Below are 19,145 nucleotides of genomic sequence, written 5' to 3' on the forward strand. Positions count from 1 at the left end.
GAAAAGAAAAGCAGGGGTCTACTCATAAAATTTTGAAGATAAAGGAAACTTCAGAATTTGGTTTTAAATTTTACTGACCACAGAAATCTCTGACTAGCCTGTCTTCTCCATGTGGAAAGCAGAAGAAATCCAAATTCTTTACAACCCTCCCCAAGGTTGGGGGAATCTAGCCTAAGATGAAGGGACAGCTGCCATGAGGTTGTTATTGAATGACTCTAAAATGGCAGGCCCTTACGGCATCTCATGCCTTTGATCTTAGCACTCCGGGAGGCTGAAGTGGGTGGATTCCCTGAACTCAGGAGTTAGGGACCAGGTGTGACCAGGCGTGGCCAGCCTGAGCCACAACGAGACCTCATCTCTAAAACTAGCCAGCCACTATGGCAGGTGCCTGTAGTCCCTGCTACTTGGGAGGCTGAGGCAAGAGGATCACTTGAGCCCTAGAGTTTGAGGTTGCTATGAGCTATGATGTCACGGCACTCTACCGAGGGTGACAAAGTGAGACTCTGTCTCAAAATAAAGAAATAAATTAAATTAAATGGCAGGTCCTTGAATATCTGTGCTGTTCATCACTCACATCCAGAGCCCTACAGGGATGGTCACCTGCAGCTGATGGGTCACCAGGACAACTGTCTTCTCCTTGAGCATCTTCTTAATGCACTCCTCAAAGATGTGCTTTCCCACGTTGACATCCACTGCTGAGAGGGGGTCGTCCAGTAAGTAGAGCTGACGGTCAGAGTAGACAGCACGGGCCATGCTGATCCTCTGCTTCTGCCCTCCAGAGAGGTTGATACCCCGCTCCCCAATCTACAGACAGGCAGCAAAAGTCACCGTGAGCACAGAGCACAGCCAGATGTGCTCAGATGGGTGGGCAGATGTGACGGACTATACCTATTAGCGCAGACCAAAATACGCACATATTCTAGGCCCCTGGGTGATATGGCGCCCCCAGCACTTCAAAAATATTTTTCAAAATTTGCTTAGTAGGGAATGAAGAAACTGATTTTCTGGTGGCACCTGTGGCTCAAGGAGTAGGGCGCCAGCCCCACATACCGGAGGTGGCGAGTTCAAACCTGACCCCGGCCGAAAATTGCAAAAAAAAAAAAAAAAAAGAGCCTGATCTTAAGCCCAAGAGTTTGAGGTTGCTGTGAGCTGTGACGCCAGAGCACTCTACCCAGGGCGACATAGTGAGACTCTGTCTCAAAATAAATAAACTTTAAAAAAAAAAAAGAAACTGATTTTCAACTAAAAATTTTATAACTTAATTAGATATCATTTTTCAAAAGCTTTCAACTTATCAGGAGGCATATCAAACTAGTAAAACTTTAGACAGTAAAATAAATCAATCATTCCCAAGAAACAGTAGCATCTTACATCTTACTCAGATTTTAAATTTCCGTTGACTGCACTGGTCAACTTTCAGGCCCATCAGCCGGGGTTGGTGATCATTCAAGGCCACTTGGCCTGTGTGTGACTGTTTGGCAGACACAGATGCACGGCTGGCAGGGCTGCCCTGGTGCTCTCACGGCGCCTGATGTTCTGAGGCTGGAAGGTTTGACCTGAGTGACTGAGCATGTTTGATTCCCCTCACAGAACTAGTTTTCTAGACAGCCGGCCCATCTCTCAGGCGAGCTCTGAGCACACAGGAGCTGAAGTCTAAGTGCTAGTCCCTGTTCTGCCATGAATTCTTGAAGTCTCTGTAGAGAAGCAGCAGAGTTTTAAGGGTGGCAAAAAGACCATGTGCCACTGGTCTACCCCCAAGTCACCACCACGTGGCCAGAACAAGCAAATGACCTGGCCAGAGCCCAGTTTCCCATTCATTTCTTCATGAGTTCATTTAAGAATTACTAAATTCCTACTGTACTCTACACAGTAATAATAATAGCCAGCACCTCCTCTATGCTATAAACTAATAAAAGCACTTTAGAGCAATTCTGCCTTCAGACTGCAACATCAACTCTTGCTGGAACTTCTAGCCCTGCTAATTTTGGACTTATTAACCCTCATAATTACATTTAATTCTATTCATAATCCAAAACCTGCTCACTGATCTTCAAATAAAGATTCTGAGAAATTATGGTTCCAAAATGGCAGCACAGAGACAAGCTGAATTCACTCCCCTCAACACATAAAATGAAAAACAAATATCCAATGCCAAGATCTGCAAAAAACAAACAAGCAATGCCAAGATCTACACCAGCAACAACTCAGAGCTCAAATCAGCAAGCTTGAAGTTCAGCTATTTGGAAATACACAGTCAGAAGGAAACAAAAAGAACAGAAAGGAATGAATGCTTCTTACAAGACACATAAAATTACCTCGAAGACCAAATCTAAGAATTACAGGTTTTCAAGGGAAGCTGAGCAAAAGCAAGGGGTAGAAAGTTTTATTCAAAAATTAAAAACAGAAAAATTTCCAAAGCTTAATAAAGATACGAATATCCACAAGTAGGAAGGTCTTAGAATACCAGACAGAGGGTGGTGCCTGTGGCTCGGAGAGTAGGGTGCTGGCCCCATATACCGAGGGTGGCGAGTTCAAACCCAGCCCTGGCCAAACTGCAACAACAAAAAAATACAAAAATAAATAAACTTAATTTAAAAAAAAAACTAACTTAAAAAAAAAAAAGAATACCAGACAGATTCAGCCAAGGAAAGACTACCCAAAGGTGTGAAATAATGAAAATGTTAAATGTCAAGGACAAAGAGAAGGTGCCAAAAGAAGTGAGAGATGAGCAAGTAACACATAAAGGGGCTTAAATTCGTCTGGAATAGGCTTCTCAGCAGAAATCATACAGGTCAGGGGTGAGTAGAACAGCATTTTCAAAGTGCTCAAGGGAGAGAAAGAGAAAGAGAGAAGAGAAGAGGAGAGGAGAGGAGAGGAGGGGAGAGGAGGGGAGGGGAGGGGGAAAGAGAAAGGAAGAAAAGTGGGAGAGAGGGGAGGGGAGGTGGGAAGGAAGGAAGGAAGAAGGAAAAGAAAGGAAAAATAAAGAAAAAAGGAAGGCAGAAAGGGAGGGAGGGAGGAAAGGGAAAGGAAAGAAAGAAAGAAGGGAAGGGAAGAGAAGGAGAGAGATGTCACTCAAGAATATTGTGTCCAGCAAAACCGTCATTCAAATATGAAGATGAGGCCAGGCCCAGTGGCTCATGCCTATAACCCTAGCACTCTGGGAGGCCAAAGCGGGTGGATTGCTGGAGCTCAGGAGTTGGAGAACAGCCTGAGCCAAGAGCCAGACCACATCTCTAAAAACTAGCCAAGTATTGTGGCCGGCACTTAACTAGAGTTTCACCTGAGAGTTTTTACTGGGTTTCTTGCACTTCATACATTTTAAGGCAAAGTAGATAATTAGCTAAGTCTTTATCCAAAATTAACAACCAACAAATGGAAAAATCTAATTATACCCTACTTCACAATTTCCTTTTACTGAGAAAATCATGCAAAGAGTCTTCCATTTGAAACATTCTTCATGTTCAAAGCTAGCACATATTAGTTAACCAATTTTATTTTATGAAAGTATTAAAAAGCACTGTGTATTATTAACTCATTTAAACCTTAAAGCAACCTGATCAAGTCAGCACTCTTATTTATTCCATTTTACAGATGAGACCTTATTCTTCTATTAAAGGAACAACCCTAAATCAGAGAATTGAGCTCTCTGTCCCCAAGGATTTATAGACCCAGCTTTAAAAGAAGGGTAACCAAGGACTTCCCTCCTGAGGTTCTGAGGCTCATCTGTGGCCCTGCATTCACGTTGCTTGGACAGCACCTTGCATGTAGTAAGTGTTCAACAGACTGAACTATTATTAGAGGATTAAAACCAAGGTAACAATACTACTTTTATTTTGGGTGGGGAGTCTTAGGCAGATTAAAAATGGCTGCAGTGTAAGACAGAGAATTATCAGGAAATTGTTATAGTCAAAAATCAAATTGCCCCTGTGGGGTGAGGACTGATGTTCCCACTGGCAAAGAAACTGCTGCCCAGAGTGGGACAGAGTAGGTGGACAGGGTGGAGAGACGCAAATGGTTCCTCATCTTCACAGGGTCTATGTGGTTTGAGATAACCTTTTCTTCTCCAGCTCCCCTGCAAAGCGAGCCCCAACTTCCCAGGGGCGGGGGTGGGGGGAGGCTCTGTTCTTGACAGTGAAGAAGCAGCTGCAGGGAATGCTGGGGAAGGCAGCTCCCCTAGGCAGGAAGGAGGGTCTCTCCTCTCCCCTCCCAGGGAGGCAGCCTGAGCTACCAGGCACCAACCTCACCACAGAGCCGGCATGCCAGCCTCCTGCTCACCTCTGTCATGTCTCCAAAGGGCAGAAGTTCCAGGTCCCGAGTCAGGGAGCAGCACCTGAGCACCTGCAGGTACCTACAGAGGATGGAAGCTCAGGGGACAGGTGGCCAGCCCTCTGGCCCTCCAGCCCGCCACCCTTCCCAAGTGCTGAAGGGAAAAATGTCTTGAATTCCATGGTAAGAAACTGGATGTGATTTTGTGTTTCATGGTAAACTGGAGGCTTTCTAAAATTTCCTTCCTTCTTTCATTTCTTTTAAACTAGTGCTCTCTATAAATAATTGAACAGAACCAAAAGATATAGTGAAAAGCAAATATCCTTCTCATCTTTGACCCTCAGTTGCTTTCCTTCCAGCAAGCACTATTTATTAGTTTCTTACCTATTTGTTCGGACGCAGTCTCTCCATGCATGGGTGTGTGCAGCCCACACGGGTCCTATCACTTACTGGCACTACAGTCCTCCAGTCTGAGGCTGCCCCACACGTTATCTAACCAGTGCTCTAACGTTGCACACCTGCGTTGTTTCTGCTTTTGTGCTCCTATGAGCAATGCCATGGGAACGTTCTTGTTTATGAGTCTCTGTCTTCGTGGGTGAAAAGCTCCACCTGAAATACCTAGCGATGGATTTGCTGAGTCAAAGGGACGGTTTTATTTTCAATGTTTCAAAACTGCTCTGTGAGTTGTATCAGTCTTAGGGGACAATGACGGCAAGATGAGAGCCACATTTCAGGATGATCACCCTGGAGACAGTTCGCAAGGTGGAAATGACCGATAGATTAGGGACAGGGACCCAAGGGCAGGGGCATAGGAACTGTTCAAACAAGAAATCACAGACGGGAACTAGCAGCACATGGAGAAGAGAGAAATACAGAAGATATTTAGGAGACAGACTTATCCTGGGCTGGTGACCAATTAGAGTGGACAGTACCACAGCGGTGTCAGGCTTGCTGGGGTGCACAGTCTGGGTGACACCGCTAAACTGAACCATCAGTTTGGAAGCCAGGAAGATGGGGCTAGGCCAACAGGGGGCTCACAAGTTGGTATCGGACATGATTGAGAGGTGCTCCCAGGATGACCAGTTGGAGATGGCCTGTTTATGCACCTACAGATCTACACTACCCTGAGCTGTTACTAGGGGCAGATTGCAAAATCAAGCAAACAGCCAAAGTAGGTCAGAGTCCATATCCAGGTTTGAAGCACGGGTGTAGCGTTCTGGGCAGTCCTCATGGCTGCTCCATTGAATGAGCTTCACTCATGACACCCAGATGCATTTTTTAAGCAGTTTAACCCCAGGATTCTGGGGGAAGGAAAGGAGAGACACTGATGGGACATGGCAGGTCCAGTAGGCCGTGAGTCTAAACTCACTTCCTCTACACTGCAGGATTTAATTCTGATGAAGTTTTTTATTTTTTTATTTGTTTGAGACAGGGTCTCAGTATGTTGCCCTCAGTAGAGTGCCGTGGCATCATAGCTCACAGCAACCTCAAACTCCTGGGCTTACGCGATTCTCTTTCCTCAGCCTTCCAGTAGCTGGGACCACAGGCGTCGGCCACAACGCCCAGCTATTTTTTGGTTGTAGTTGGCCCCAGCTGGGTTCGAACCCTCCAGCCTCAGTGCACGTGGTTGGCACCGTAACCACTGTGCTATGGGCCCTGAGTCTCTGATGAAGTTTTAACATAACATTTTTGAAAGAGGAGAGAGTAACTGACTGTTTTGAACAAATTAACCTAATAGTTAAGTGTGAAGTTTCTGAAAGCAACTGGGTTCAAATTCTGGCTCTTTCAGATCATAGCGACTGTGTGACTTGAGCCAAATTATTTAATCTCTTGGAGCCTGAACTGAATCACCTGGAAAATGAATAGAATAATCTTTCTTTCACAGTGAGGAGGAAATATGGGGATGCATATAAGTGAGCACACAAAAAGCGTAAGCAGTTGTCGAATTATTCCCAGCAGGTGGAGGTCCCTCCCCAAACCAGCCACATACCTGTACTCTTCCCTGCCCTCCCTGAAGCTTACCGGGCCTTATCATACTGGCTTCCCATGAGAATGTTGTCCCGGACACTACCCCGGATGATCCAGGCTTGCTGGGGGACGTAGGCCAGGGTTCCGTGCACTCCCACTGAGCCCTCGATCAAGTGCATCTGTAGCAGGAAGAGTCTAGCCTCAGGACCAGGGCAAGCCAGGGCATGCACCCTGCCTGGGGCAGTGGCCACACTGCTCAGGGTCCCCTGTTCTCTGAGACCCTGAGGCTCTCCTGTGTAAAAGGGACTTTAATGTGGCATCACTTTGTTTCTCTTTATTGGATACAAATGTGACTGACTCATTTGCAGAGGAAACTGACAAACCACTGGCCACATAGAAAAGTGGCCTCGTACAGAAGCTGCTGGGCAATGCCGGTGTGGTGTAGGACAGCTCTCTGACGAGGGTGGACATGGGTTTCAACCCTGGCTCACCTCTTACCTGCTGTGTGACCTTAGGCAAGTCCCCTCTCGGCACCTCATTTACTCATTTATAAACGAGTCACAGGGAGTGGGCCTTCTTCATGGGTTTGTTATCAGGGTTGAAGGAAAAAAACAGAAAGCTCTTAAAATAGGACCTGCTTTGTTCTTAAGTAATTTTCACTAAATTTTAAAATGGAGTCTTTCTTCTCACCAGTTGCAAAGAAGCTAGAGAAAGGCCATCACCTGTGGGGCACGGAGAAGGTGCTCTCCACCTGACTGCTCCTAACGTGACCTTCCAGGTTGGCTGTTTGGGAGGAGCCAGGGAATAGCCGAATAAAGGAAGGGAAACTGTTAGTTGTCCCAACAGTGTGGGAAGCGAAGGGTTGACAATGGCAAAGGAAGGAGGAAGGGAGAGAAGCCCCAGGGGGCGGGGCGTGGGCTGGTGAGGGGCCCCACAGGGAGGTGGCCACGAACACAGCAACAGGCGTGAGATGTGCAATGCCACTCCAAAGGATTTGCAGAAATGGGTCTGGAGTTTTTTTTTTGAAACTGGAGAAGGGGTATGTGAGCCACATGTCTCCATGGCTACAGACAAAGCAGACCTCAAACACGTTTACAGGAGATGGAATTGGGGGCTTCAAATCTCAAGGGCAAGGGCACCCTGTTTCCCCAAAAATAAGACAGTGTCTTATTTTAAGGTGTGCTCCCAAAAATGCGCAGGTCTTATTTTCAGGGGAAGTCTTATCTTTCCTGTAAGTAGGTCTTATTTTCAGAGGATGTCTTGTTTTTGGGGAAACAAGGTAGTTCCACTGGTGGTGTAAGACTGCTCCTCCTTCCCCACCCCTTCTTCCTTCTCCCCGTTTCGCCCCAAAACATTTTGCTCTGCAGGTTGTCCCATTCCTCAACAGTATGAGTTTGGCTTCATAAAATGATTTTCTCTACCATATTAACTTGGAGACACTTGCATCATCACGGAGAACAGGTGAGCGTGGATCTCTAGCTACCCTAAGAGGCAGCTGGCCCACCTTCTCCTGCCTCTGGGGGAGAAAGTGCCACGGAAGAGGGAGCACCTTGGTATCTCACCTCCCGCACTGGCGCATGCATAGCTATTTTCAATTTACAAAAATCCCACTTGCGTCCAGGCGTGGTGGCTCACAACTATAATCCCAGCACTTGGGAGGCCCAAGGTGGGTGGATTGCCTGAGTTCATGAGTCCAAGACCAGTCTGAGCAAGAGTGAGACCCCGTCTCTGAAAAATAGCTGGGCATTGTGTTAAGCACTTGTAGTTCCAGCTACTTGGGAGGCTGAGGCAAGAGGATCACTTGAGCCCAGGAGTTTGAGGTTGCTGTGAGCTGTGATGCCACGGTACTCTACTGAGGGCCACATAGTGAGACTCCGTCTCAAAAAAAAAAAAAAATCCCATTTGCTCAGGCGCCAGTGAGGAACATAGCGGTAGGGAGCCTTCCTGGAGCAGCTCGGCCACGCCCGGACTGCCTGTCAGGGTCGTACATGTGTCACGAGTCACTTACCTCCCCCAGGATGGCTGACAACAGGCTGCTCTTGCCACTCCCTGTGTTGCCACAGATGCCTAACATCGTCCCCTGCAAAGCCAAGAGGGACAGACAGGCGTTGGGGCAGCATGACCTTCCCACTTGCCCAGAATGGGTCGACTTTCTAACACAGATTGACACAGGGAAAACAATAAATCATATATAACCCAGGACTCCTCAGGCAAGCAAAGCTCAAGGGGAGCCTCGAGTCCTCTGTGTGAAGAGAATGGGGTACGCTGAGAGGAAGGGAATTGCCTGGGAGTGGCAGAGAAGAGAACTGCAAGAAGCCTAAATTCCAGGTAGCATCTATAGTCAGCTCTGTAGTCACTGGGGCCTCTCTGAGCCTTAGTGTTTCCATCTGTCAAATGGGGATAAAGAAATGAGCACCACAGAATCTATGCATGCATTTATCCATTCGTTCATCATTTGTCCATCAAATAGTGATTTGAATTTCTCCTATGTGTCAAGAAAAAAACTCTCATTGAGCTTATACTCTAGTGGAGGCAGACAAAGAAAAAAATACATAAAGACATAAATAAAATCAGATGGTAATAAGTGAAGTATGTAAAGCAAGATCAGCTCCTATGACAGAGTGGGCAATTTTAGATGTGCTGGCCAAGGAAGGCTTCTTTAGAGCCCAGACTAAAGGCCAAGAAAGAGCCAGGCACAGGAAGACCTGGAGTGGGAGTGTTCTGGGATGTGGGAAGGGGAAGTGCAAAGGTCCTGGAGCCAGGACCAGGTTGGCAGCCAAAAGCTGTGAGAAGTCAGGTGAAGCTGGTGAGGACGAAGCAGATGGAAGAAGAGATCAGAGGTACAAGTAGCTATTCAGAGGAATCCTGGGAACTCAGAAGTCACTGAAGGGTTTGACCATGACAGTTCTCAAATTGGCTTGTGTTTTTAAAAGGAGTCAGAGTCACTGCCTCTGACTCCTGCATGGCAGTGCATTATAAGAAGGCAAAAGCAGAAACAGACATTAATAAGGAGGTTCTGGGAATAGCATGATGGGGCTGGGGCTAGAGCAGTAGAGGGGGCTGTGATGAAAGGCGTTGGTTCAGAACAGAGGTGGGAGTGGAGCTGATGGGCCTTGCTGGCTCACTGGATTGGAGGGAGGGGAGGAGGGGTGGAGTGGAGCTGGGTCTCGCTGGCTCACTGGATTGGAGAGAGGGGAAAAGGTCAAGTTTGACGTCCAGGGCCTTGGCCACCAGAAGGATGACAGTACCACCTCCCGAGATGAAGAAGATTTGGGAAAGCAGTAGGAGAGACTGACAGTCCAGACTTCATTTGTTTTGAAATGCTTGCGGGGCGCTTAGGAGAGATAATCAGTAGGCAGTTGGGTCTGGATCCTGGAGAAGACTCAAGGCCAGAGATAACAGCATAGAGACAGAATTCAAAGCCATGGGTCTAGAGATGATCACCAGGGAAGAAAAGCAGAGAAATGTGAATAGATAAGAGATAGTAGACATTACATATCCGCTGCATTAACATAATATTGTTAGAGATTATCTATTTTTATATATTTATTTTTAGATATAGATTAATGTCTATGTTTATTTTATAGCTATTATTTATATTAATACTGACATGGGGAAAGTATGACAGATCCTCGAGTTTCCACACTCCTGCCAGGGACTTCTAAGGTCCTACCGCTGGAGAGCCCCTGTGGCCCCCAGACTGATGGGAGGAGCAGCACAGAGGCATGCCTTGGACTCCGTGCCATCCCACAGGCTTTTCAGCCCTGAGCAGCTGCAATTCAGCACAATTCAGAGACCTGACCCTCTAGCGGTCTCTGTCTTGCTCTGGGGCTTCCACCCTTCCTGCCACTGCCACAGCCACAGACCACAGAGGGAACAAGCAGGCTGGGCACTGCCGTGCACCCCAAGGACAGATATCACAGCCACAGTTTATGACAGGCTGTGGGGCAGCTGCATGCCCCACGGCTGCCTGCCTCCACCAGGAGGAGCCCACCTTCCTGGGGACAAGCCTGAGGCACAGCTGCCAATCCTCTGGTGCTCCAGCCACAGCCCAGTGCCATTCTGTAAGCCCAGGCCCCAAAGGTTTGCCCCACCACTGCTGCTAAGCCAGAGAGGAAGTGAAGAATCAAGGGTCCCTCACAGAGAGACTGCTGCTGTGAGTGCCCCCCACACCCGACAGCTGCCTATCTCCATGGAGGAGCCCCTCAGCACTCCTGCCCGGCCCCTGCCTCAGCATTCCAGCTACAGAGGCAGCACCATTCTGGGAGCTCAGCTCACAGAGCCATCTGTCTCCTGCATGCCCCATGCTGTGTCCTGAGACCCTGGCAGCTGCCTGTCTCCACCACTCCGGCTGCAAGGGGCCACTCTCCCAGGGGGTAGTCCCAAAGCTCTCCTTCCCTGGCCCTGCTTGAGCATCCCACTGGTGACCAAGGAAACAGCCCTCCCTTCCCTAGCACCAGAATCCAAGGGGGCTGAAATTAAGTTCATCAGCCCAGTCCCAGCCTGGGGCCCCCTGCCCTTGGACTTGAGCACACCATCCAGGGACCTAGGGATTGGGAATTACCTAACCTAGTCTACCACCACTGGTGCCTGAATACTTCCCAGGGGCCTCAGGTTGGAGTGACCCACATTGCCAGAAATACCATAGCTGGTGCCCACCCACATGCACCAAAACACAGGGCCCCACCCTCTCTCCACTGCTGATGAGAACAGGTTAGCCGCAGGGCTGCCTGCTTGGAGTATGAGAAGATGTTCTGCCCTGAGACCATTTAGGCAGAGAGTTGTGGGACAGGTGCTACCCACGGCTCTCAGTGACACTGTGGCCTGGAGATAGATGAGAGCATCTGACTGGACTGAAAGTCACAGCCCCAGGACAGAAGCATGATCGGGAAGCAGACCACAACTCTGCCAGGGTAAGATACAGAGATGGCGTGGTGCCCCCTCCCGGTGCGATGAGCTCCCCTGCCCCCCTGTCAGTGCTGGAGCCTGCACTCATCACTGGGGCGTCTGTGGGCGAGCATGGTGGTCCAGCCCCAGACAGCTTAGTCCTCCCTTCCGGGGTTGAGCAGGGAACTCACGCTGATACAACACAAGATCCAGCACATGCCCATTAGAAAGCAAACTCAGAAATAAGAAGCGACAGCTTCTCTGGAAGAGCAGAAGCCCATGTAAGAGCTCCAATAGTATGAGAAGACGGACATTTCACCATCCCCAGAGGGTCACACTCGCTCTCTAGCAATGGATCCCAACCGAAATGAAAATTCTGAAATGACATATAAACAATTCAAAGTATGGATTGTAAGGAAACTCGAGGAGATCCAGACAGTTGAAAACCAACACAGAGAAACCAGAAAAACAAGTCAGGATATATTACTAAAGACATAGATTTAAAAACAAATAAAACTTTTGATAATGAAAGATCCATGGAAGGAATTATAAGATGCTATTGAAAGATCAAGCAATAGAACCCACCAAATGGAAGAAAGAATTTTATAGCTTGAAGACAGGTCTTTCAAATTAATCCAATCAGACAAAAGTAAATATATATATATATATGTATATATATATTTCTTAAAAAATGAACAAAGCTAATTGAAGAGGCAGATATACCAAAGTGGTATATGTGTATGACTTTAGAAGCTGGGGAGACAAAAAATAATTTTTAAAAAAGGTTACACTTCCTGAGGATAAAGACTGTTCTTTACTAATACCTGTATTCTTTAGTAATTAAAAAAAAACAGCTATAGAGCAATTAGGAATTTGTTTGCATTCAAGAGATTCGACAAATGGAAATCATTTCTTTACTTGAGGCAGAATTTCACAGAGTTTCATACCTTGCTTGGCTCTTAAGTTCACAAACTCACTTGTAATCTATGCAGAGGAGATGTCCCCATAACACTAACAAGACACTTAATTTATTAATTTATAATGGGAGAGCTACTGGTCAGGATAATTATCTTTAAGACAATCAAGGAAACAAGCTTCTGTATCAAAAATTGTTCAGTAGGCATTTAATTTGAACAGAGTGAGTGAGTTTAGTGTTTTACTCGGAGAAGGTGGGGGTGGGGATGTGCTTGTGGTTTTATTTTTAATTTTAAATTGTTTTTACAGATGGATCTCATTATATCACCCGGGCTGGTCTTGAGTGATCATCTTGTCCTGGCCTCAAGTGATCATCTTGTCTTAGCCTCCTGAGTAGCTAGGACTATAGGTACTAACAACCATGCTTGGCTTAGAATTTTTTTATTGTGGTAATATTAAAATTTACTATTTTAAGTGTAAAATTCAGTGGCATTAAGTACATTCATAATGTTGTACAACTATCACCACTATATCCAGAACGTTTTCATCACCCCACACAGAAATTCTGTACCCATTAAACAATAATTCCCCATTCTCTCCTCCCCTGGTAATGTCTAATCTACTTTCTGTCTCCATGAATTTGCCAAGTCTAGATACTTTATATAAGTGCAATCACAATATTTGTCCTTTTGAAGCTCAGCATTCTTAAGGAAATTCTACTTTAGGGATTGTTCATTTAAGTAGGGTTCCTCAAATGCATTTTGATTGTAGGTTCCATCTATAAGTGGTATATGTGTATATTTATTTCTAAGTTATATATATGTACTCAGTACTAATGTATACATGGTAAAATATGCATAAAATCTTAGAAGAATGAAATAAATTATTTTGAAATATAAAAAAAATACCAAAAAAGCTTTCAAGAAAGACGGGGTTATAAAAAGTGTCCAAGCCTAGGAGAGATAAGATGAAGAAATAAGAAGTGTGAGAAATATTTTTGAAGGAATCCTTGAGGAAAACTTCCCTAGTCTTGCAAGAGTTTTAGGCAACCAGATACAAGAGGCTCAGCAAACAGCAGGAAGATACCTTTCATGAAGGTCTTCACCAAGGCATATGGTCACAAGACCATCTAAAGTCAATGTGAAAGAAAAGATTTTAAGAGAAGCAAGACCAGGCAGCGCCTGTGGCTCAAGCAGCTAAGGCTCCAGCCACATACACCTGAGCTGGCGGGTTCGAATCCAGCCCAGGGCCCACCAAATAACAATGATGGCTGCAACCAAAAATTAGTTAGGCATTGTGGCAGGCACCTGTAGTCCCAGCTACTTAGGAGGTGGAGGCAGGGGAATCACTTGAGCCCAGGAGTTGGAGGTTGCTGTGAGCTGTGATGCCACAGCACTCTACCCAGGGTGACAGCTTGAGGCTCTGTCTCAAAAAAAAAGAGTAGCAAGACAAAAACATCAAATCACCTTCAGAGTAAAGCACATCAGACCAGCAGCAGACTTCCCAGCCGGACACTTACAAATCAGTAGAGATTGGGATGATATTTTCAATATTTTCAAAGCAAAGAACTGTCATCCCTGAAGTTGTATCTTGCTAAACTAAGCTTCACAAATGAAGGAGAAATAAATCTTTCCCAGACAAACAAATGCTAAGGGAATTTGTCACCACTAGACTGGCTCTACAAGAAATGCTCGAGGTAACTGTAAACATTGAAACAAAAGGTCATTACTTGTTATCACAAAAACACATGAAATGGTAAAAATCACAGGTCTTATAAAATAATCATACAACCAAGAATGCACAACAATTAGGTTACAATTATATATGACAGGAATAAAACCTCACATATCCCTTTTACCTTTGAATATAAATGGACTAATGCCCCACTTAGAAGATATATATTGGCAGAATGGATTTAAAAAAGGAGAACTGAAACATTGGTTGCCTATAAGAGGCTCAGTTACAGGCTTTTATAGACTCAAGGTGAAGAGTTGGGAAAAATATTCCACCCAAATAGAAACCAAAAGTGAGCAAGACTAGTTAAACCAGATAAAACAGACCTAAATCAACAGCAATAGGAAAAAACAAAGCTGGCTCGGTGCCTGTAGCTCAAGCGACTAAGGTGCCAGCCACATACACCAGAGCTGGCGGGTTCAAATCCAGTCTGGTCCTGCCAAACAACAATGACAACTGCAACCAAAAAATAGCCAGGTGTTGTGGCAGGCACCTATAGTCCCAGCTATTTGGGAGGCTGAGGCAAGAGAATCACTTAAGCCCAGGAGTTGGAGGTTGTTGTGAGCTGTGCTGCGACAGCACTATACCCAGGGCAATAGCTTGAGGCTCTGTCCCCCTCCACCCAACAACAAAAAAAAGAAAATAAAAAGAAAAAGCTCATAAATAATGATAAAGGAATAAATTCAACCAGAAGATTTAACAATCTTCAATATATATGGACTCAATTGGAGCACTCAGATTCATAAAAAAAATTTTTTTTTGAAACAGTGTCTCATTATGTTGCCCTCAGTAGAGTACTGTGGTGTCACAGTTCACAGCAACCTCAAACTCTTGGGCATAAGCGATTCTCTTACCTCAGCCTCCCTAGTAGCTGGGACTACAGGCATCTGCCACAATGCCCAGCTATTTTTTTGTTGTAGTTGTCATTGTTGTTTGGCAGGCCTGGGCTGGGTTTGAACCCGCCAGCCCTGGTGTATGTGGCTAGTGCCCTAGCCACTGAGCTACAGGCGCCAAGCCTCATAAAACAAATATTAATAGACCTAAGAAAACAAGCCACAACACACCAATAATAGGTAACTTCAGGACCCCACTGACAGCACTAGAAAGATCACAGAGGCAGAAAATGAACAAAGAAACACTGGACTTAAACTGGACTCTAAAACAAATGGACGTAACCGATATTAACACAACATTCTTCCCTGTAACTGCAGAATATATGTTCTTTTCAACAGTGTATGGAACATTTTCTAAGATAGACCATATGTCTAGGATACAAAATAAGTTTCAATAAATTTAAAAAATAAGAATCATATCAAGTATCTTCTCAAACCACAGTGGAATAAAACTAAAAATCAATTCCCACAGAACTCTCAGATCTATACAAATACGGAAAAATTAAATGACTGTCTCCTGAATGATTTGGGGATCAATGATGAAATCAAGTGGAAATTATAATACAAATGAATATAGTGACAAAGCATATTAAAACCTCTGAGACATGAAGAAAATAGAGTTAAGAGGAAAATTTATAGTCTTAAATGCCTACATCAAAAAGACTGAAAGTTCACAAATTAACAACCTACTGTCACACCTTGAGGAACTAGAAAAATTTGAACAAACCAAGCCCAAAGCAAACAGAGAGAAGAAATAACAAAGATCACAGAAGAACTAAACAAAATCGAGACCAGAAAAAAAATTCAAAGGTGCAACAAAATAAGTAGTCTGTTATTTGACAAGATAAACAAAAGTAATAGACCAATAGCTAGATTAGCCAAAAGGTAAGAGAAGATTCAACTAAGCTCAGTCAGAAATGAAAAAGGAACCATTACAGCCAATACCATAGAAACATTACAGACCATCTAAGACTACTATAAACAGCTCTATGTAACTACAAATCCTAGCATAGATACATAAATTTCTGGAAATCTGCAAATTCCTAAGCTTGAATAAGGAATAAATAGAAATCCTGAACAGATCAATAATGAGTCGTAAAAATATAAAAATCTATAATTTAAAATATAAATTATAAATATAAAAATCTCTGAACCACAGCAACAACAAAAAAAGCCCAAGACCAGACAGATTCACAGCTGAACTGTATCAGATATATGAAGCAGAACAAGCTTACTGAAACTTTTCGAAAAGATCAAGAAGGAGGTAACCCTTCCTAATTCATTGTATGAAGCCAGTATCATCCTGATACTAAACCAGGAAAGGATGCAACAAAAAAGGAAAACAACAGACCAAATTTCCCTGCTGAACATAGATCCAAAAATCTTCAACAAAATGCTAGCAAGCCAAATTCAACAGCACATTAGAAAAGATGTTATGCTGTAGAAGACTGAGCACCAGGCTTATAGGAATGGTCACCAGTTCTTGAGGGAGGCCCTGGGAATTGGACAATCTCCTAGCTGGCACAGAGATGTTTTGCAGCCTGGAGATAAGCCTCAAGCAACGTCATGCTCTAACAAGATAAGATCAGTTGCTTATTAGCAAGCAGGTGTTGGACTTTGAACATTTGTAGTGCAGCAGGGTGGGAGTCCAGCCCTGGGAAAGAGGACCTAGCGATGCTTAAGCACGTAGTCCTGTACATGGAGCTCCCCCACACCTGTTGTATAGTGTTTCAATAAATAGCTGCTGTGGATGTAGCTGGGGGCGTTCCTGCAGCCACAAGGAGGTTACTCGGTGGCTCGGCTCTCCTGCACCTATGGGGACTCCACCTCTTGCAAGCTTTGTACTTTCAATCGGCGCCCCAGCAGGTTCATTCTGGGAGTGCTGGCGTGGCCACAGCGGGCACCAACATTATACTACAGTCAAGTGTGTTTTATCCTCAGGATGCAAGGATAGTTCAACAAACTCAAGTCAATAAATAAATATGACTGACTCAAGTCAGCTCTTTGCTGATGATACGATTTTATATCTAGAAAATTCTGAAGATTCGACTAAAAGACTCCTGGAATTGATAAATAAATTCAGCAAAGCCTCAGGCTACAAAATCAATGCACACAAATCAGTAGTTTCATATATGTTAATAAAAATCAAGCTGAGAATCAAATCAAAGATGAAATTCCTTTCATAGTAGCATCAAGAAAATAAAATAATGAGGAATATATTTAATGAAGGAGCGGAAAGATCTCTATATGGAGGATCAACATTGTTAAAATGGCTGTAATACTCACAGTGTATACAGGTTCAGTGCAATCCCCCATTAAAACATAAAATCATTTTGAAAAACTAAAAACAACAACAACAACAACAAAATATAGTTCTATCCTTCATATGGAACCAGAAAAGACCCTGAATAGCCAAGGCAACCTTATGTAATAGGAATGAACCAGGAGGTATCACTTTATCAGACTTCAAGTTATACTACAAGGCTATAGAAACCAGAACAGCATGATACCGGCACAAAAATAGACACATAGAACTATGGGTCAGAACAGAGAACTCAGAGATGAATCCATTCTCATATTCCTATCTGATCTTTGATGAAGCAGACAAAAACATACGCCAGGGAAAAGAATCCCTATACAATAAATGGTGGTGGGGGCTTGGCGCCTGTAGCTCAGCGGCTAGGGCGCCAGCCACATAAACCTGAGCTGGCAGGTTTGAATGCAGCCCGGGGCCCACCAAACAACAATGACGGCTGCAATCAAAAATTAGCCAGGCGTTGTGGTGGGCGCCTGTAGTCCCAACTACTTGGGAGGTGGAGGCAGGAGAATCACTTGAATCCAGGAGTTGGAGGTTGCTATGAGCTGTGATGCCACAGCACTCTACCCAGGGTGACAGCTTGAGGCTCTGTCTCAAAAAATAAATTAATTAATTAATTAAAATGGTGGTGGGACAATTGGATAGCCGCACCTCTCACCGTTCACAAAAATTAAATCATGATGGATAAAAAAATTAAACCTAAGGCATGAAACTATAAGAATTCTAGAAGAAAGTGTTGAAAGAACTCTTCTAAATATCAGCCTCGGGAAAGAATTATGAAGAAAACCCAATGGCAATCACAGCAACAACAAAAACAAGCAAATGAGACCTGATCAAATTAAAAAGTTTCTGCACAGCCAAAGACACAATCTACAGGGCCATTAGACAACCTACAGAATGGGAGAAAAGATTTGCATGCTACATATCTGATAAAGAAGTGGTAGCCAGAAACTACAAAGAACTCAAGCAAATTAGCAAAAAACAAAAAATCAAACACCCCCATTAAAAAGTGGACAAAAGACATGAACAAAAACTTTTGAAAGGAAGGTATCCAATGTCCAAGAAACATATAAGAAAATGCTCAGTCTCCAAACATCAGGAAAGTGCAACTCAAAATCACAATGAGACACCACCTAACTCCGGTGAGAATGGCTTACAAGTCCCCAAACAACAGATGCTGGTGTGGATGTGAAGGGAGGAACATATACAAGTATACTGTTGATAGGACTGCAGCTAGCACAGTAGGAAATAGTATAGAGATACCTCAAGGAGGTATCTAAAAGAACTAAAAGGAGACCTACCATTTGATCCTGCAATCCCACTACTAGGCATTTATCCAAAGGAAATAAAGGACAGTTTATTATAAAGACACTTGCACTCAAATGTTTATAGCAGCACAATCCACAATTGTAAGGATGCGGAAACATCCTAAATGCCCTTCAATACAGGAGTGGGTTAATAAAACATGGTGTTTGTATACCACATAGTACTATTCAGTCACAAAAAATGGTGATCCCTTTTGTGACAACCTGGAGACCATTTTCTTTCTTTCTTTCTTTTTTTTTTTTTTTTTGTAGAGACAGAGTCTCACTGTACCGCCCTCGGGTAGAGTCCCGTGGCATCACACAGCTCACAGCAACCTCTAACGCTTGGGCTTACGCGATTCTCCTGCCTCAGCCTCCCGAGTAGCTGGGACTACAGGCGCCCGCCACAACGCCCGGCTATTTTTTGGTCGCAGTTTTTTGGCCGGGGCTGGGTTTGAACCCGCCACCCTCAGCATATGAGGCCAGCGCCCCACTCACTGAGCCACAGGCGCCGCCCTCTTTTTTTTTTTTTTTTGAGACAGAGTCTCATTATGTCGCCCTGGGTAGAGTGCTGTGGCATCATAACTCCCAGCAACCTCAAACTCTTGGCCTGAAGTGATTTTCTTATCTCAGCCTCCCAAGTAGCTGGGACTACAGACACCCGCCACAACGCCCAGCTATTTTTTGGTTGTAGTTCTCATTGTTATTTGGCAGGCCCAGGCTGGATTGAAACCCACCAGCTCCAGTGTATGTGTCTGGTGTCCTAGCCGCTGAGCTACAAGCACCGAGCCTGGAGACCATTCTTCTAAATGAAATATTGCAAGAATGGAAAAACAAACACCACATATACTTGATACTAAA

General features: G+C 44.6%; 1 protein-coding gene across 1 annotated transcript in view; it reads right to left on the minus strand.

Moving 5' to 3' along the window:
- The window catches only part of ABCC11 (ATP binding cassette subfamily C member 11), a 91,738-nt gene that overhangs the window by 42,684 nt on the left and 29,909 nt on the right, over nt 1–19,145 (minus strand). Inside the window, exons 12-15 of the mRNA XM_053582118.1 lie at nt 8,243–8,314; nt 6,289–6,413; nt 4,276–4,348; nt 601–804 (exon numbers count right to left, since the gene is read on the minus strand). Of these exons, the coding sequence (XP_053438093.1) occupies nt 601–804; nt 4,276–4,348; nt 6,289–6,413; nt 8,243–8,314 (474 nt within the window). The remainder of the gene's footprint in view (nt 1–600; nt 805–4,275; nt 4,349–6,288; nt 6,414–8,242; nt 8,315–19,145) is intronic.

The sequence above is a fragment of the Nycticebus coucang genome, chromosome 2 (assembly GCF_027406575.1).
Source record: "Nycticebus coucang isolate mNycCou1 chromosome 2, mNycCou1.pri, whole genome shotgun sequence".
Taxonomy (NCBI): Eukaryota; Metazoa; Chordata; class Mammalia; order Primates; family Lorisidae; genus Nycticebus; species Nycticebus coucang.